This window comes from Ornithodoros turicata, chromosome 1 (genome assembly GCF_037126465.1).
Source record: "Ornithodoros turicata isolate Travis chromosome 1, ASM3712646v1, whole genome shotgun sequence".
In the NCBI taxonomy this organism is placed as follows: Eukaryota; Metazoa; Arthropoda; class Arachnida; order Ixodida; family Argasidae; genus Ornithodoros; species Ornithodoros turicata.
In genome coordinates, this window is record NC_088201.1 from 7,676,655 (window position 1) to 7,695,570 (window position 18,916).

General features: G+C 45.2%; 1 protein-coding gene across 3 annotated transcripts in view; it reads left to right on the top strand.

Moving 5' to 3' along the window:
* Nucleotides 1–18,916, top strand: part of LOC135377418 (RING finger protein 44-like) — a 108,251-nt gene that overhangs the window by 80,353 nt on the left and 8,982 nt on the right. For 2 of the 3 annotated variants that reach the window (XM_064609805.1, XM_064609807.1), the window contains exons 4-6: nucleotides 5,818–6,038; nucleotides 10,721–10,967; nucleotides 17,291–17,413. In XM_064609805.1, coding sequence (XP_064465875.1) covers nucleotides 5,818–6,038; nucleotides 10,721–10,967; nucleotides 17,291–17,413 — 591 coding nt within the window. The remainder of the gene's footprint in view (nucleotides 1–5,817; nucleotides 6,039–10,720; nucleotides 10,968–17,290; nucleotides 17,414–18,916) is intronic. The other variant, XM_064609806.1, reaches the window with a different exon arrangement.

The following is an 18,916-nucleotide window of genomic DNA, read 5'->3' on the forward strand; positions in this document are numbered from 1 at the left end:
GGACGCTCGAAGATTGTGCATTTTCGCGTCTCTTGGATAGAGACCTTAACACCTTTGCAATTGAGCCATCAACCTATTTTCACGAATTAAGGATATTCATTATGAAAGTTAATTAAAATTTCCGCTAATTACTGACACAGTTTTACCCTTCAGTAGGCCACATTTCGGAATAACCATAGGCAGCAACTTTTTCGAATAAGAATTTAGGAAACCTTTGGTCAGTTTCTCGTGACGCACCCAGTATAGTTTTCAGGTTTTTTTATTTTTATTGGTTGAGCGCAAAAACCATCCATGTCATTTCATGGAGAGGGCCCGTAGTTGAAACTTAATACAAGACTTCTATGTTGTGTGCAAATCGTTTCCTCCCTAGTAGATGCGCCTCGTAGAATTAGTCACGCTGAATTTCACATGTCGTTTTTCTATCTCTCTCTCTCTTTTATTTAGGCTACTAATCACGGAACTGTGATTGCAAGGACGAATAAACATGTCTTGTACACACAAGGAAATCGTTTTGGGAATTGCTCAGGCTTCTGAATTCTGTTACGAACGCATCAATATCATAGCCAAGCTTTCGGTCAGCTAGTTGAGTCGGACTTGCGACTCACTTGACTGGACTTGGACTCGTGCCTGTACCCAGACTACGAATGGGCGCCGTTGTAATTGAGATCCAACGAGTGCACACAAGCGCAGGTGGTCTTCTTTCTTAGTTTTTCACAGTTAATTGCTGGACATATGTTAATTTTTGTTAAACAAACCTGAACAACGACAGAAATCTATGGAGCTCCACTGAAAGTTAGAAATCACGTGGCCACTGCGTTACGTTGGGAGGAAGCTGAAAACCACCAATGACACTGGTTGCTACTGCACGTAAGGGAGAAAACGTGATGGTGTCATATCCAGCACGTTTCGTGTGACAACATCGCTTCATGTTGGGAAGAAAAGCGCACATTTCCATCCGTCTGTCCGCGAGCAGACGACAGTCTTGCGCCGCTGCGATTCGTTCGCAGACGACACGCGGCTGGCTGAGCAGAAGGTAACGCTTTTCTCCAGAACCGCCTCGTATTTTCGACGACATTGATTTTGCGCGGAACCTTCGACCGGGCCGTTTATCCACCACGTGGTAAGCATCATATTGTACCATTTCATCGCCAGTCAAACGTGTGTGCGTTTCCTTTTTCGTACTTCCGACTCGCCGTATATCCCCTTCGCTCTAATTCGACTCCGTCGACTGCTACATAACGCGTCACCTTTTCCTCCGTGAGTTTCACCTAAAGTTACGCTTTCCGCAGAACGACTGTGCGACGAGGAATTCTTGTCGAGACAATGGTGAGAGGCAGACAATGATTCGACCGGCCGGGAGACGTCCAACAGCTGAGGTGACTAGCGTTGTCCTTTTGCGTGGTTTGAAGGCGGTGTACGGTGACGTCACGGCCTCGTGGCCTCCATCTCTGGCGTAGCGTGGCCGCGCGAAAGTGAGTGACTGGGACAGCACGAGTGGGAAATCCAAGTGGAACAGGAAATACGGAAGCACATGTGGCTCAAGGGCTTCCCCTCGTCCTGGCTTTTTTTCCCTGTAGCTCCGCTGTTTATCGACGGTACTATCGTGGCTGGATATCGTCCAGCTTATCTGGATTTGAGGTTTACCTCCATGTTCGAAGCGAGGTCAGATTGTGGGCTTATAATCTTGCTCAGGGAGGTCTAAAATCTTATCTCCTCAAGATTGTTTCCACGTGGAGGGGTTAGTCGAGGTTAGTAACCAAACTCCAGGTTCGAACCCTCGCGAGGTGATGGGATTTCTTTTTGTTTCGGTAGCTTTCTGTCCTTGAGTTAAAATAAATTCGAGGGATATTTATGTGAACGTATGTCTGGCACACCGTACCTTTTTCTCATGTATAAAGGTCAGACAGAACCAAAGGGAAGTATTATGCAAAACTAAGATAGCTTGCTCTTCTTATCAGGCTCGACGAGAGTTACGCAACAATACGAATGACATTAATACTTAGGTGAGCGGATTGTAGGAAAATATGTAGATAAGTAAGGTGGAAGTGAAGTAGCATGACGTTGCATGACAAGCAGATCGCTAGGTAAACCTCCATCCAGAGGCAGAAAGACGTCTTCGGACAAGTCGAGAGAGAGGGAAAAAGTCTTTGACAATGGTCGTTTTCGTGCAGCGCAGTGTAGTGTGCCGGTGTGTATTCAGTGTTGAAATGAACGAAGGGCGAACGGAAGGACCAATGAGACGCCACGCGCGTTGCACCCAAGCGACCAGTGTAACATGCACACTCAAGCAAGTGTAAGCTTTTCTGCACTACAACGACCGGTGGAATTTGCCATAAGGAAGCTATAATTAAGAAATGTGTGCGGGTGCGGTCATATCCGCGGACCCGCGCGACATTCTCGTTTGCGGATAGAAATACCACGCTTTGAAATCCGCGCAGACAAGAAGCGGATAAAACCGCGTGTCTCTGTGGTGCCTGCGGACATCCGCCTTTTTATCCGCAAATAAGCATTAGTGTCTCTGCCGACGTCCTTTAGGGGGAGCCACAGTTGAGAGCACGCGGTGAATCCAAAATGGTGTCCAAGTGTGTCGTCGCTCGCATTACTGTGCCTTAAACTTCTACTATTTGCTTCCCTGAAGTCGGCCCAGGACGCATACTAACCCCTCCCCCCTGTCCCCCACTCCTTCCTGTTGTCCTCTCTCCATCTGTCCACATCTGTACGACACTCATAGCCACAGTTACTTCGCGGTGCTAACACGGAACTTAAAAAAAATACTATTTGCTTAGATGCTGCGCTTTTAACTGTTATACAACTGTCGATGACTTTAACTTTGTATGCTGAAAGTAAAAACGTTTGTTACGTAATATTTTCGTCGTGTAGATTTCTTATGACAAATGAACCGCGGTCATACCCTCAGTCAACCCTCGCTTTGTGAATGGTTTACGTCCCCGGAAAAATGGAAGGATGCGCAAATCGAACAGTGTTGGCTGTACCTGATATCTGATTGGATGTTATCTATTTCAACTAGTGCGGTTGCGGATCTCACATGCGCGGATATCGTGCGGGTGCGGTCAGTCTTATCCTCGTTTACCTCTCTAACCATAATTGTTTTTCACATCCTTCCAGAACGGTGATGCTGTCCTCTCTCTCGATAATTTTATCTCCACGATATTGCAATACTGCGCATGTGTTGTGCAGATAGTATACACTCTTAAAAATTAACTTCACCGCATAGCACGCTCCTAGCCAACCATCATCTCCAATGATATCGTCATCTGCCCTGATTTGTTGACAACGGGAGGCGTACACCTTTTTTTGTGACAATAATGAACGGCATAAGTGTCACAAAAAAGGCGTACGCCTCCCGTTTTTAACAAATCGGGGCAAATAACGATGTCATTCGAGGTGATGGTTGGCTAGGAGCGTGCTATGCGGTGAAGTTAATTTTTAAGAGTGTAGACGGGAACACATTGGGATGAAGGGGAGGGTAGATGTGGCGGAGACATTTTCATTGATGAAAGAATGAAAGTCACTGAAAAGGTTAGCCAGCTGTAGGGATCGAACCCACATCTTCTGGATTACTGGTCCAGGGCTCTACCAATTGAGCTCTACCAATTGAGCTAAGCTAACACGCCTCTCCAGCGACTTTCGGGGTGCGTCATCTGAAGAGACGACAAACCAGCCACTCACTCTCACTCACCCTCCTTTCACTCTTACATTTTGTGCTCACTCATACACACATTCATACGACGGAAATCGACGCAAGCGGCACCTGTTGAACAAGAGATAAACTGATGTTCTGAGGCTGGAACAACATAGAAGGGACAGATACAAACGAAGCCTCAAATTGCCTAAGAAATACCAACTCTACCAATTGAGCTCCAACGAGCTCCTACCAATTGAGCTCTACCAATTGAGCTAGCTCAATTGGTAGAGCTCAATTGGTAGAGCCCTGGACCGGTAATCCAGAAGATGTGGGTTCGATCCCTACAGCTGGCTAACCTTTTCAGTGACTTTCATTCTTTCATCGTTGATTTCTTAGGCAATTTGAGGCTTCGTTTGTATCTGTCCCTTCTACGTTGTTCCAGCCTCAGAACATCAGTTTCTCTCTTGTTCAACATTTTCATTTGTCCACGCGCGAAAAGTTATGCGTTGTTTACGTGCAGGGAATTCTTTCCCTCTTGTCTCCACCGTTTAGTGCGATGTCTCGGTGGCACGAACTCCGGAAGGTCTCCCTATTGGGGCCACTGCGAAGGACAGTGATCGAACTTGATGGAACAAAGTTGACGGTAATACTAACGCATCGCTCGACAAGGCCGCTTGCGGCGAAATTGACCTCATTCTATGAGCCGGAAACAGCTCTTCGCCGGTGGCACGCACCGCGTGCACATATTTTTATTCGTCTGAGGGAAAAAAAAAAAAACATTGCTTCAGTGACGCAATTCACTGCCGTGCAGTTTCTTAAAATGCGTGTGTAGTAATTGGAACTTCGTGTAGTCTCGATTCCTAGTCTTGGTTCCTGGTTCCGAACAATTGCCGCAGTGGGAAGGAATTGAACAGCGCCACCTCGCTTCTATGTAGAGTGTTTGTTGAACTAACGCGAGCAGCACCTCCGTCAGAAATGCATAATCGGTACGTACAGAGCAGCCAAGAGATGAAAGAATTGACGAACATAGCTAGGTTAGGAAGGGAGTTGCCTCAGGACAGAAGCCGCCGATATTTCGAACAGAGACTGTTCTTCTTCTGGGCAGTCTCTGTTCGACAGTCTCTGACAGCAGTCTTGACAGTTGACAACAGTCTCTGTTCGAAATATCGGCGGCTTCTGTCCTGAGGCAACTCCCTTCCTACATCTCTACCGGTTCGCTGGATTTCTACCCATCTACGATAGCTAAGTTAGGTTAGCTCTTCCGCTAATGCATGCTATGCTTTACCCCGCGTCGAGACCTTATAGTGGAAGCTCTGCTTTTGTTGGTATGCGCACGGACAAACACAAACGGACCAGATCTGACTCGGGGATAAGCCAATATCAGCATTTTTGTTCGTTGTATGCGCTTTCGGAATTCGACTATCAAGCTAACGCCTTCGCAGAAATAAAGATGGATAAATGTCACCCACCTCCCAGTCCTGCGTCGTCTTCGCGACCTCCTCCCCTTTTGGTCACGCTTTTCTCTGATCATTGTGCTCTCTCATTCGTCGAGAGTGAAGGCTGTGTGCGCTTTATGGGTGTAATGCTGACGTATGGTAATATGAAAAGTATGACATCATGAGCGGAGCCCATCCGTTTATCGAGAGCCGTTTTAGCGACTTCTTCTTAAGAGAGCCGCGTTTTAGAGAATAACGTTTTGGGGAAGATGGCGCCGCTTAACGTTTTAGCGAAAGTCGGTTCAGAGAATGACGCCCTTTAACGAAGTGACCCGATCTTCGCGATGGCTTCGGTTTTGTTTTTGTTTCTTTCCTCTGTTGACATATGCGAGAATGTACACCTCCTCCGGAAGCGTAATTTTGGACTCATGTTGTAGGTCCCTATGCCGTCTCAACGCAAAGGCCATAACGTACGATCCACTAAACTCTCTATTATGGACGGATAAAACTCGATAGCTAAAAAAAAAAAAATCTTTTCAGAACTCCGGGAAAACACGGAAGACTCTATGAGGCGCGTTTCACTCTGCACCTCTAGCTTGCTCTGTTGATTGTGGTTAATGATTTACTACGAGAGCGTAGTTTTGCCTCTGCGTCATCCCTGGAAGGGGCGAGATTAGGCACCTGCCTTCAATTTCCTGTATTGCTTGCAAATGAGCTCTTCGTCGGTTTTTATAGGCGAGCGAGAGCCCGAGCCGCAAGCGACTGAAGCTCTCCCTGGGAGCGGCGGCCGAAATCCCGGGAACCCCTTCGCCTGTCCCGCTCGCTCCCCCGGCTGCCTGGGGTGAGGCGTCTCCGGTCCTGCGCAGGCGCAGCTCGTCGCACCAGCAGAGGCGCATGGATCCTCCGCCGCACCATTCCGCTAGGTGCAGCAGCAACACTCCCAGGTGCCGTCGGAGGTAAGACCCGCATTACGAAATACATTGGGCCCTGCTTGTGTTGTATGCTTCGCATCATCCGTACCGACTGCCGAAGGAGATAGCCCTCTAAGTCGTCGTCCGGTCCACCGAATCGCGTCCCTTCTGTTTTCATAAGACCGCGACATTTTTTATGTCGTCTGCTGCTGCTCGAACGGATAAGACGGCACCATATCTACTGGTCGTGTGGCTGTGAGTGTCTTTGTATGATTTGTGTCCTTTATTCCCTTCAATGGAACAGTATTTTAACGAAGAAAATGCCTTAGATATTGTAGTATAGGATAGAAAAAGTCTGGCGCTCAATTCACTTCTCATTGCTGTGTGAAGGTGGGCGATTGACCTTCACATTGCAGGTTAACAATTACGAAATTATTGGCTGGTTCCCGAGCAGTAGTTTCTTGTGTTGTACAGTGTGTGAGTATTACACAAGCTGCTTGTTGTCATCCGCTTGTATGAATGGATTCCGCGTGCAGTATTTATGCAGAAAGTGATCTTGGCTTTGATCCAGCTCGCGAGCGCTAAGACCGCGGCGGAGCATTTTTCTTTTTTTTTTTTTCTGTTTTTTGCGGGTTCTGTGTTTTGGCTTGTGAATTCACCCGAACATACTCCCCGCGTCATAGCAAGTTCGTCAAATAAGTACGTGTTATTGTTCATTGTGAGAATTCTCAGCGTGTTAAATCAGTACAGCCCAGTGCCACCATGGGCAGCTATGGCTGCTGACCGTTATGTGAAATCTGAGTGCCATATATCTTCTCAGAAGACATTTTTTCGACTTTGTTTTCTCAAATTGTCGTACTCGTATGTGTTTTAATATGTAAACTTGTTCTCTTTTTGAACCTTATATTCTGTGCTGTAATAAACAAAAACTGGATATATACACACATAATTTTTCTTGTCTAACAACACATGGCTGTGATCAGTAACATTACTAACTTGAGTGACAAAATGTACTCTTTAGCAAGTATAGCACTGTCAAAACCTTAGTGGAGTGTATATTATGCTTCTGTTTTCATGCTTTCATCACTCATTCTTTAAATGTGATGCAAGTATGAGGAATATTTCCTGCACCTCCTGCCTTTTCCTTATACCATTACGATTTGGATTCAGTGCCAAAGAATGCGAGTGTCTTTCGATTCAGGTTGTGCAGATGATTGGGTCAACTATTCATCGTGTGAGACTGCACTGGTTCTGCTTTGCAACTTTTATGGCACCATGGGAAAACACATCCAAGGTGTTTGATGCAGCTCAGTGTTGAATTTCAACTAACCTCTTCGACACAAAGCTGTAGAAGGGCAGTCAAGACCGTAGTTGAAGAACACGAAAAGTGCTTTTGTTTTCGGGTTTAACCACTTTGAGAAATCACCAGAAACAGTAACACCTCTGGAGTGGAGTGAAGTGTAGCACTCATTAGTAGATGGTGATACTAGCTGAAGTAAATACCAGGGTGTCTATCAACTTGGAAAACCAGGAATTGACGGGGAATTTTTATGTGACTGGAAGAGTCATGGGGATTGTCAGAGAAGTTGGCAAAAAGCTGCTGAAGTTGGGGAAAATCGTAGACGAGTGCCATGACGGTACGCAGCAAATCGTGAGTGCCGATTGGTGTGGTAGCCGTTTGCGCACGTACCTGTTTTACCCGCACATACCCGCAGCATGGCCGAGTGGGTAAAAGTATCCGCTCGTTGGTGGTAGCCAAGGTCGCGCTGAAGACTCTGAGGTGGTCGGTCCAAATCCTACGGCTGGCTGTGCTGTCCGAGGTTTTCCCTGGTGGGTTTTCCGACAGACATCCCAGACGAGCGTCGGCACAGTGTCCCCTGAAGTCGGCCCAGGATGCGTAATGCCCCCTGTATTGCCACTCCTTTCTCCTGTCCTCTCTCCATCTGTCGAGTTTCTGTACGCTGCTCATAGCCACAGTTGCTCCGCGGCGCTAACACCGAATAAAAAAAGTTTGCCAGTATGACGAGCTCGGAAGCAGAAAAGTAGGGCAGCCCCATGCTCTGCACCTTCTTGCACTTCTTTCACTAATAAGTGACCTTTCACAAAAAAAAAAGGAAAAAGATAAGGGCTATATGAGGCACAGCACAAGGTCTGCCTGTATTGTTTGAATTCAATAAATGATCTGTATCAAAACAAAGGAGCAGACACCATGTGTCCTTTTGTTTTGGTCAGGGAATTTGCTTGAAATAGTGAAAACCTGGAAAACTCGGGGAGGGGGGGGGAGGAATTTGAAGGCTACGGTTTGATAGACACCCCGAATACAGGGTTAGCCAAGATAAAGTACAGGGTTTGTAATGAAGATGAAACAATACAATACTTTGTTACAATATTTATCTTTTTTTAACAATTTCCAAGCATAATATGCAGTTTTGTGCTACCACCTTTAGCAAATCAATCTTCCAGAGTTAAATGCAAAGCCCAGAACTTTTCATCTAAAAATAATAATAATATATATATATATAGATATATATATATATATATACGCTGAAAGAAATGTGTTCGGGCGACCGCGATATTAAATAGGTAGTTGAAAAAAATTAGAGGTAGACAATGAAGGTGTAGGAAGTAAGGAAAAAGGGGGAAGTTATTTACTTACAGGTGGAAAGCTATTGGGTTACGTCGACGTTGCAAAAATCACCTACCGCTCCACCTGCTGCTGGGTGTTGGCACTCTTTTGCCGTTTGGTGGAGTCTATGGTTTTGTTTGGAGACACTGGTTTTCTGAACGCTTTGTAATTTTAGTGATATTTTCTGGCGGCACAGTGCTTGTGTGTCATGCACTAGTTTTTGACTTTTCATTCCATTTTTGACTAGTGACATTTTTAACAATGTTTTGGCGCATTATAGCCTCCGTTGCTGCTGCGCCATTAAAATACTAATCATCATCATCATCACCGTCGACATTGCGGCGGAGGCTCCGCCTGCGTCAGGACTAAGGGGTGGCAATGGTTGCTTGGAGCTTTTGCAAGTGTCTAAAATGCACTTGACCTACCAACATCCGCCAGGTGGCAGCCCCCCCCCCCCCCCCTCCATTTCTGACATCATGTTAGACGCGTGCAAAAGCTCTAAGCAATCAGGAAGGGAAAGGACAACATATTTTAGGGAAGTTAGGTAGCTAGCTTATTGAATCGGGAGGCATTAAAAGTTAAATGGAAAAGGGTCGACGTTTCGACAGTGACATTGTCTGTGTGTAAGGGAAAAAATTAGCTGGAGCTCTTCCTTTTTTCCTTCTTTTTCCTTTTTACAGTTTTGTTCCTTACATACTTCTCTGGCTTTGCACTGGGCTTTCAGTGGTGAGTCGCGCACCCTGATGGGAGGAATCATGTGGCATCAGGCAACGTTTGAGCGGATGGCGTCAGAAGGTCACGTGTCACGTGATTCCTCCTGTCAGGGTGTGCTAACACACCACTGAAAGCCCAGTGCAAAGCCAGTCAAGTGTACAAGGGAAAAAATAGCAGAAGCTCTTTGGCTGCACGTATAGCATATGTTTGTAAGTCAAACGTCGCCATGCCAGTACTGGACAACTGTTTCAAACACATTTGTTTTGTTTTAAACATGTACACCATTGATTTGTGGTGAATTGAAATGTATCTCCGTGTGCTGACTAATACAGGTGTATTTTCCGCCCTTGCTGTGACAAATATACCAGCACTAGCCAGCACAGTTTGCCAAACTTGTGGTGGCAAATATCATTGGCACTGCCACACTTGTAGCAGCCAAATGCTTGCTTGTCTAAGTGGAGCGTGAAGAAACCCGTATACCGGGTGTTTCAGTTAAATCCCCGGGCTAAATAATTCGCGAACCAGTGCACCAATCGAATAACTTTCTTTTTTACAAGTATCTGTCCAATACCGCCTACAAGATGCGCACCGCCTGAATGAGCGGGAGGCGCTCATTATTTAAATAAAAATTCAAACGAGTTTCGTGAAAAAAGCTAACTTCTAAAGCAGGGTGCCGTCGGCATTAAAATGGGTGCTACCCCTTCTGGGACCTTCAGTGGATACCTTTTAGAGAAAAATCTGCAGCTGAAGCGGGTCATTTGTTGCAGTAATTAATTGGTTTCGGTTTACATATTTTTGTCGCGGCTGGTCGCGGTGAAGCGGAAAAGGATGCTCTTCCACTCCCATGACCACCAATGAATTACGTCCTTACACCAATGAATTACATCCTTTTGCAATTCGCTGCGACCAGCCGCGACAAAAATACGTAAACCGAAGCCAATTAATTACTGCAACAAATGACCCGCTTCGGTGGCAGATTTTTCTCTAAAAGGTGTCCACTGAAGGTCCCAAAAGGCGTCGTACCCATTTTAATGCCGACGGCGCCCTGCTTTAGAAGTTACGTTTTTTCACGAAACTCATTTGAATTTTTATTTAAATAATGAGCGCCTCCCGCTGATTCACGCGGTGCGCATCTTGTAGGCGGTATTGGACAGATACTTGTGAAAAAAGAAAGTTATTCGATTGGTGCACCGGTTCGCGAATTATTTAGCCCGGGGATTTAACTGAGACACCCGTATATAAACTGTTCCTGCGAGCTGAACAGCGTGTTGTTGTTATATTAAGTATGCCAGGTACGCTGTCATATCAAGAATGAGAGACCACCCATCCTTTTGGGAGCATGCTTTTAGTGTAAGCACAAATTTGTCACACTTCGCACCACTTTCAGTCCCAGCATGCGGCGGCCCCGGTACCGCGAGCCTCCGCCTTCGCAGGGAGGCTGGCGTCCTAGTCCACCTCCAGAATCCAGGGGAGGCTTTCCTGCAGCACGGGGAGGTCCCAGTCCGCCAGTGCGAATACCGTGGGAGCCCCCCGTAGGGCTCCTAACAGCGGCCAACCCCGCTGCGGCGCCCCCTCCGCCGTTCCAACAGGCCGCTGCAGCCGCTGCTTCAGGCTTTGTCTTTGACATTGCACAGGTGAGATGACTGCGTCCTCTCTTAATGCTTGGGTGCCTCAGCCCTCCTCTGGCTTACGATGGTGGTTGGGTCATTTACTCTTACCTTTTTTTAGATTGATGACATTATGCAAAAAAATGGAGAAGTGGTCATTTGACGGAAACGTTACGCAGTGGGACGTGGTTATAAGACGTGTACGTCGCTTTGTACTGCTTACTGAGGGCCTTATTTTTGCACGTTTTAACCCCACTGCCTCATTAATTGAGCTGTCACCTCTTCTCATGTTGGCAAGAGGAATGGAACCATTACATATTAGCAAATAACGTGTAACATATAGCATGTGTAGAATTACTGTTGTGCTTGAAAGGGTGCCCTTTAATGCTGTGTTTTGCTGGAACATGTGTTTGCTTGTGAACAGGGTTTAATAGGGTATTGTGCCATTTCAGTATAGCTTTGTCCCAAGCTGTGATATTCTGCTTTAATTTGGAGAAAACTTTAGACTCGAAATTAGAATGCAGACAGGAGAACAACCCAAATCCGCACGCTTACCAGAAGCGAGTTGCATAAGTTTTACTTTGTGCACTACTGCAGTATTTGGTTTGTTGAACACGTACTGTCTGGCGACCAGCAAACAAAATAATGTTACTGCATCGTTTTTGCCTTTTACAGCGTATCGTAACGCTTGATAGGCATTAGTGCGCGCTTTTTGAAGGTTCAACGGGAACGACATAATTTCGACGTCATTTCTCTAAGTCTACTTACACGTGACTCAGCTAGCACCAGAGGCATCCGAGCTGCTTTTTTGAAGGCCGATAAAGTGTTCGATAACGAGGTTGAGATGTGCAGCGACCGCCGACCTAGTAGTGAGTAGCAAGCGGTGGTGGCATGGAAAGTAAGTGGGGCAGCTAGGTAGTTTTGTCGCCGTCCTGAGCCAGAGTGCAAGACTATGGAGGCACCCCCTACCCCTCACCCCCCCACAGTCTGGTTGAGAATGGCTGCGGCTCTCTCTTCCTTAGAGTTGGGTGCTGGTGCCTGTCCCGGTTTTGCTATGGCTTGAGGTAAATGTCTCTCCTTGGCTTTCTCCTCCTACCCCGCCACCGTTGGTTGGTCCTTCCATGCATACCACTCTTGCATGTGTTTGTCATCTGGGTGTGTCCTTTTTCCTTCCACTGGCTTGTGTGTGTCGTTCTCGTTTGGTTCTGCACGCTTCGTGATGTGGTCTTAGATGCCGTAGGTGCGGATATTTTTCCATAGGTAGTATAGTCTTCTGTTTTTGTGTCGGGCTCGGCGTAAGTTTACTAGGATATCCTTGGCAGGTTTTTTGGGGAGGGCTTCGGCGTCGGTAGCGGTTTAAATTTGCGTCTGGGGGGGCCTCAACGTTTTACAACGTAATTTTGACGTTAAACATACATTGGTAAAGTTTTTTTATCCCATTGGTTTCGCACAACGTGTCGTTACAACGTATTGTATCTCCGTGTTCGAGATTTTTTGTTTGCGACTTCAAGAGCTGATCTTCGCGACACCAGTCGGGCTGTTTGGAAACACGAGGATAGGGTCTTGTTCCACTTCTATACTGACTGTGGGAATGTGGGCGTCTGGTTGTTTTCTGGCCATTTCACTTGCAGTGGTATGCACTATTCGTGTGTGTGAACTTGAGCTTTCTGATGGACCTAAAAGGCTTTTGGTTGTTGTCACTATGGATCACGCACTATTTCAATGCAATTTCAATGCAATTTCAATGCAATTTCAATGCAACGAATCCTCCTCCTGGGACCATTCAAATGTGCCCACAAAGAAACCACGGGATCTCCTTGTACGATTCTCACCCGAAATTTCTAAGCGTCTTACTCTGTTGATGAAGGATTTAGGATTGCATTTGTATGATTGCCATCATTGCATATGGCATTATAGGAGGAACAAGCTGGGGCCCACTACTGTAGGTAAAACACGCTCTCGAAGCACCTAGTATGCATGAAGCTCAATGTATCTTTATCTATTAGGTTGGCGGCATGTCTGTTGTAGTTTTGTGCATCTTTGTGCATTGGCATAGTATTTGTGGTATGTGTCAAGTGTATATTACAGAATAGACGTACAATTTCTCTTTGTGGACAGTGTAGAATACCGAATGTGTCTCTCACATGTTCCAGAGTCTTATTACTAATCGTATCTTCTGGTCTGAAGGTGTTTAATGTGAGTAGGAGCATTGGTTGTTAAAGCTGAGGATGGCGTGGTAATTTCACGTCATGGAAAAACCAGTAATGTAGTAGTAGGGGTCCAGCTGATTAGAACGCGCACAAAATGAATGAATAATCTGGCTTGTCCTGGGAGATCGAAGGTAATGGGACCACTCATAGATCATTCAGTTTCTCATATGAAATGGGAGCAGACTAACATAATGTATGTACAGCTTGGGACAAAAGTTTACGGAACACGCGAGCCACGTACTTTTTCTTCGGTGCGACACCCTGGCGGCTGCCGGAATCGGGTGAGTCCACTGTTTCGAAGGGGTGGACGGATGCGCTGTTAGCGACACACAGTGGTGGTTCCAGGTTCCAGTGTCGCTTATGCGTGCCTGGGAAGTACAAGTTACCGCTGTGTGTCGCTAACAGCGCACCCTTCCACCCCTCCGAAACAGTGAACTCACTCGCTTCCGGCAGCCGCTAGGGTGTCGCTCCGGAGAAAGAGTACGTCGCTCGCGTGTTCCGTAAACTTTTGTCCCAACCTGTACTTAACAGAAAACATGGTGTCACTGTGTGAAAGCAGTGAACCACGTATTGTAGCAGTTCTTGACTTGAGCTAAACTTGGTCAAACTCATGGCATAGGATGTCACTTGCACACATTTGGAGCCATTTTGTTCTCTTCATGGTATCTGCAAAGTAGCGATGAGGAACTTTCAATCCCCAGTCAACATACTTTTCTATAGGTTATGGACTACCAGTAAGTAATTACGATACACTATGAATTGCTGTTGCCGAAGCACTGCCCTTGCACTGTAGAGTATGCACACCTTGCACAACATCAGGCCTCTTGAGTCCCTCTTTCGAGGTATTCGGTGACCCTGTTAAGGGAAGCGGAGGGGAATTGGATTTGAGCACCCCTATAAAAGCAAGAGGCATCTCGTGGCAATATTCCTTGCACGAAACATGTGTCAGTGTGTTGACCATACTACAGCAGCCTTATATGTCCCAAAGCGGCTAAATGCCCAACAAAAACATAGGATGTGGGATCAGTAGATCCAAGATCTAAGCTTCGATTATCATACTCTAGAATCCCCCCCCCCCCCCCCCCCCCCCACTTCTACTACTTAATAAGCCCTGAAAGGGGGAGTGCAGTGGTACAGTCACTGAGCTTTAGCTTCCCGTTACTTGTAACTCCCGGTACTTGTCCCGTACTAGTACCCGTTACTGTCCCGTCGCTTGTTGTAGGTCCGTAGATTGGATATAAACTTGAAGGGAGTGCTGCCCAAAATTTATACTCACAAATGCGTGGTCGTGCCTTTTGCATGGCTTCCTTGCAAAGAAACCTAGGTATAGTTTGAAATTAATGTACGGTCACCTTCCGGGTCTGAGCTTGCCAGTATGCCAACTATGGACAACTGATTTTGCTATGATACAAACACACTTTTACAGATGGACGCATGTTGGTCACATACCCTCGTCAACATTACAGCCGAGGCAGCACACCACTATTGGTTCAATATAATCCAAGGTTGGCAGCCAGTATATGACAAGCAGCAGAGCTGGTGGCAATTTAGGAGATAAAACTTGCAACGTTGAGCACACCCTTGTGTATCACAGTGTCAGTAGTGCCCGGCGCTCGGGCTGTATCGATCTAGCTGACGTGTACTGGTATTAGTCACAAACGTGTGTAATTATCAATATTCCTGGTCACCCATTATTCACTTATTAACGTTAATGAAAGCTTTTTCATTCTGTCCACAGTTTTAGTGTCCCACGTTTCCACTTAGAAGAAATGCAATGCGTCTCGTGCTAGAGAACTTCTCGCAAGGTCAATTAACACTGACAACAGGTCCCCTAATACCGCAAATTTTTGGCCTCCGATAGACGAGTTCAGAAAATCCCAGAGCTCTTTGCGCTCTTTAAGCTCTACGCACACGCATTGCATCCTGGGCGCTTGCTGAGCGGGGGAACAAAGAATAATCCTTACGATTTCGCTTTCGCTGACCTTGACACGTCGTGGAACATGGACCGGTAGGGGAAAAATCGCAACAGTTTGGAGGCCACTCGTTTCTTTCGTATTAGCAAACTCCCACAGTTCAAAGCGACGCTAAGCACTCTGGTATTTTCTGAACTCGCCTATTGACATGCGTGTAATATTTTAAGAATAAAACTTTTACCAAGGTGGCAAAATCCATCAATATTCACAAGGTGCTACAACTATGCACTATAATGCTGGTTGCTTTGTGATAGTAACGATCTCCGATAGAAACAATGTATTTCAGTACCTACCATATGACAGAGCTATCTATTGTGAGCGAGTAGGTGACACCAGCAGTCATTGCAAACAGGTGATAACACAACTATCACCATTCAAATCCATCCCCTGCCTTTGCAGTTTGTCCAGTAGAAACTTGTAAACAATAGTTTTTGTTGAAACTCGACTGTTCGGAAGTGTATTTGGCCGTCGTTCTTCTTCTGTCAGTGGACAGAGTACCGTGTGAAGCAAAGTTCTTGCGTAGGGGTGATGCTTGTGTACTGCAAGGTAATGACAAGGTGGTGTACAGTTATCTTTTGTTCTTGACAAGAAATATGTTACAACAGAAGATTCTTGTTTCATGTGTTACTTAGATGCACTAGGTTTTATATGAATGCAGCAATGCAGAATGTAGTTTGTGTTTCAATATAATATTTTACGTTTCTTTATTGTGTTCACGACGAAATGGAAGAGGAGTAGAAACATCAAGAGGTTATATTTGCGAACATGGAAACAGCGTCATCGTGCACACAGGGTTCATGGCAAGATATGCCCAATGTTGCTGGCAGCTCAACAACACACATCTGTAGGACATGTAGAAATTGAGGGTGACAGTGATGCAGCAGGCATTCAGGGGGTCATACCATACAGAGAGATTCAAATTCAAATACTGCTGACTCGATCAATCACAAAACTTCAATCTAAATCACAAACATTAGATTTCCCCCCCCCCCCCCCCCCCTTTTGGTGTCCTGCAATGGTGCTCAAATAAAATAAACAAGGTATCCCAGTACCGTCAGGTTGCCTATTCCAATATGAAAATGTAGCACATAGCTGTTAGTCTTATTCCAATTTTTACCACATTTCTATTATATATTATAATATCGGAAGGCTTTATGCCATCCCAGTATTTATCCAGTCATGGCTGTATCTGATGGCAGAATATTTTCTATTTTGCAAATATTCAGTCAACATTTGCAGGCTAATAATAACAGTTTCAATATTCCCATTTCTATATTGGGAATAATGGGCCAATATGCCCAGTGTTAAGCCAACATTGGGACTCTCCTGAGAATATTGGGCCCATATCTCCAACGTTTAGCCAATATTGGGACAACGTTGAGAATATTGGGTGCATGTACCCAACCTTTGGCCAATATTGGAAGAATCTTGGCAGTGCTGGTCCAGTATTGGACCAGTTTTGCCAATACTGGGCTAAGATAGTGTGCTGCTTGGGCGGGGCGTGATACAGAACACAAAACGGCACAGGCCTGTGACACATCATAGTACGATAAATCGTTGGTAGCGTGAGTTAATGGCACATTTGTTGACGGTTTCCACATTTTAAACGAGACAACTTTTCTTAATTTTAACATTAAATTTTAATTATTTTTGGGATGCAGATATTCACGACTAATTAAAATTGATAATATGAGTGGAAAAAGAATGACAAAACTGCAAATCATGCACTTGTTATTTGGTACTTAGGCTTCATCTAGAAATTTGTACTTCAGCTACTTCCTTCCTGCTCCTACTTTGCTCAGCCTAAGCTTTTAATGCCTAACCTCACGGAGAAAGCTTGGAGGGGCAACACAGTGTTAACACAGTGTTGGTCTTAACAGTGTTGCCAGTAGGGCATGCTCCCTCCAGATGGTGTCATGGAAGAGCAGCCAGCAGAGCAGCGTATAAAAAGGGAGTCTGGCCATTAGTAGGACCTGCCTATACCTGGAGCTCTACCCACTTTCCGGAGTGCCTGGCCAATCACTTGTCCAAATACAGTTTGGTTTCCAGGCCATCCAAAGTTATATTTTACCCTTATTTACTGGGTGCCACCTTGTTGGGGAAAACTGGATTGGTTTGGATTGAAACAGGTACCCCTAGCGACATACCAAAACAATGGATTTTGCAGCCACTTTTATCCACGCCATCTGGATGGAGAGAGGCATGTCGGGAAGACCCAGAACTGGTTGCTGGCAGAACTGATTGGACAGGAGAGCATCATTACCATCTCTTGGTACACAGACAGCTGCCGGTATGATCCTTTAATTACACAACATAACCAGATGGAATCAGAAATGAGCAAAGTTGTATGTATCAGTGAAAGTCATTAGTACGATGCAAAATTTAAAAAAATAAAAGACGCAGTTTTGTGCATCTGAGTGCTTTTTTTTTTTTTTTTCTGCTATGTTCTTGGGATTGTGGTCTTCACTTGGCCTAACCTCAATGATGAAACATATCGTTTTCATATAGTGGAGCGAAAGCTGTTTTTGTGGATAGTTACACGGTGTTTTTTAGTATGTTTTTCAGGCTGTTCTTTTTTTTATGTGTACTCACAGAATAAAGTTAAAGTAATTTACGAAAATTTTTTGTCACGAAATCTCCGCTTCGCCATTCTAAGCTACACCTCCATGTTGGGGAAATTTCGGTGTCATGGCAGCTCCCATAGAAAACAGCAACCAATAAAAAGGCGATCAAGTTTGATTGACAGGTCGAGCCTCTTTTTATAGGCTCCTCCCAGTGGCCAGACTCCCTTTTAATACGAAGCACTGGTGGCCGAAAGTGGGGTGTGGTGTATCTTGTCCTGATCTTGTCTTGTCCTTGGTGTATCTTGTCCTGAATGTGCCAGTGGCTCTTCCTGTTGGCTGCTGAAAGTGAACTTAGCCAGGGTTGTATGTCTTCTGGGGCGTGAAGGCTAGCCCCGCGCAGTCGTATCAGACATCTTATTGGTCACCGTTTAGTTGGACGTTAACAGTGAGGTCCCCACGAGTCTCGTTCCATTCGGTGTTACGTCGATACACTGACGGTCATCAAATAGCATTGTTACGTGAATTTTCTAAATAGAACTCTTTTCCTCTCATCCTGTAGGAAGCGGTTTGTGAAGAGAGGGATGAATGAAGATTGTAAACTTTATTGTACATTCCTATCTCCCTAGCATAAACACATATATAGTTTTTTTTTTTTCAAATGCTGTACATTTTATTTATGTTTGGGCAAATTTAAATGCGACTTTTATACATTCCTTCTTGCGGTGTTGAGGCTTATGTTACGCAGTGCTTTGCTGCCTCCTGCTTGATCCTAGCAATGATGTGGATGTGACGACACAAATCAAATGCTCATTTTACCAACGAAAATAGATCCAGTCCATATTTAAATTTGTCTTGGCAAATTAAATAAACTCGCTTTTAAATCGCAATTTCATAAATCCATAAAGTCTGCTTTCTCTAAAAGGCCACAACTGAAAAACACCTAGACTGACTGGAATCAGCCCCTGTGACAAATCCTTCAGATGATAGCGTCACTAACAGGCATCTGACACTCGTAGCAACGAATGATTAACAACTGTATAATTGGCTAACACAGGAAGGTGGAGAACATAACTAGAATTTCATGATAGTATGTTATTTTAAGAATGCACACACACACACACACAAAGTAAAATAAAGTGGAAGCTGTCAAAAAACTTACAAGATTGTATCTCAGAGAATATCTTTCCAATTATCACTTTAGTCCCGATATACTGGGCATTTGTGTCGAT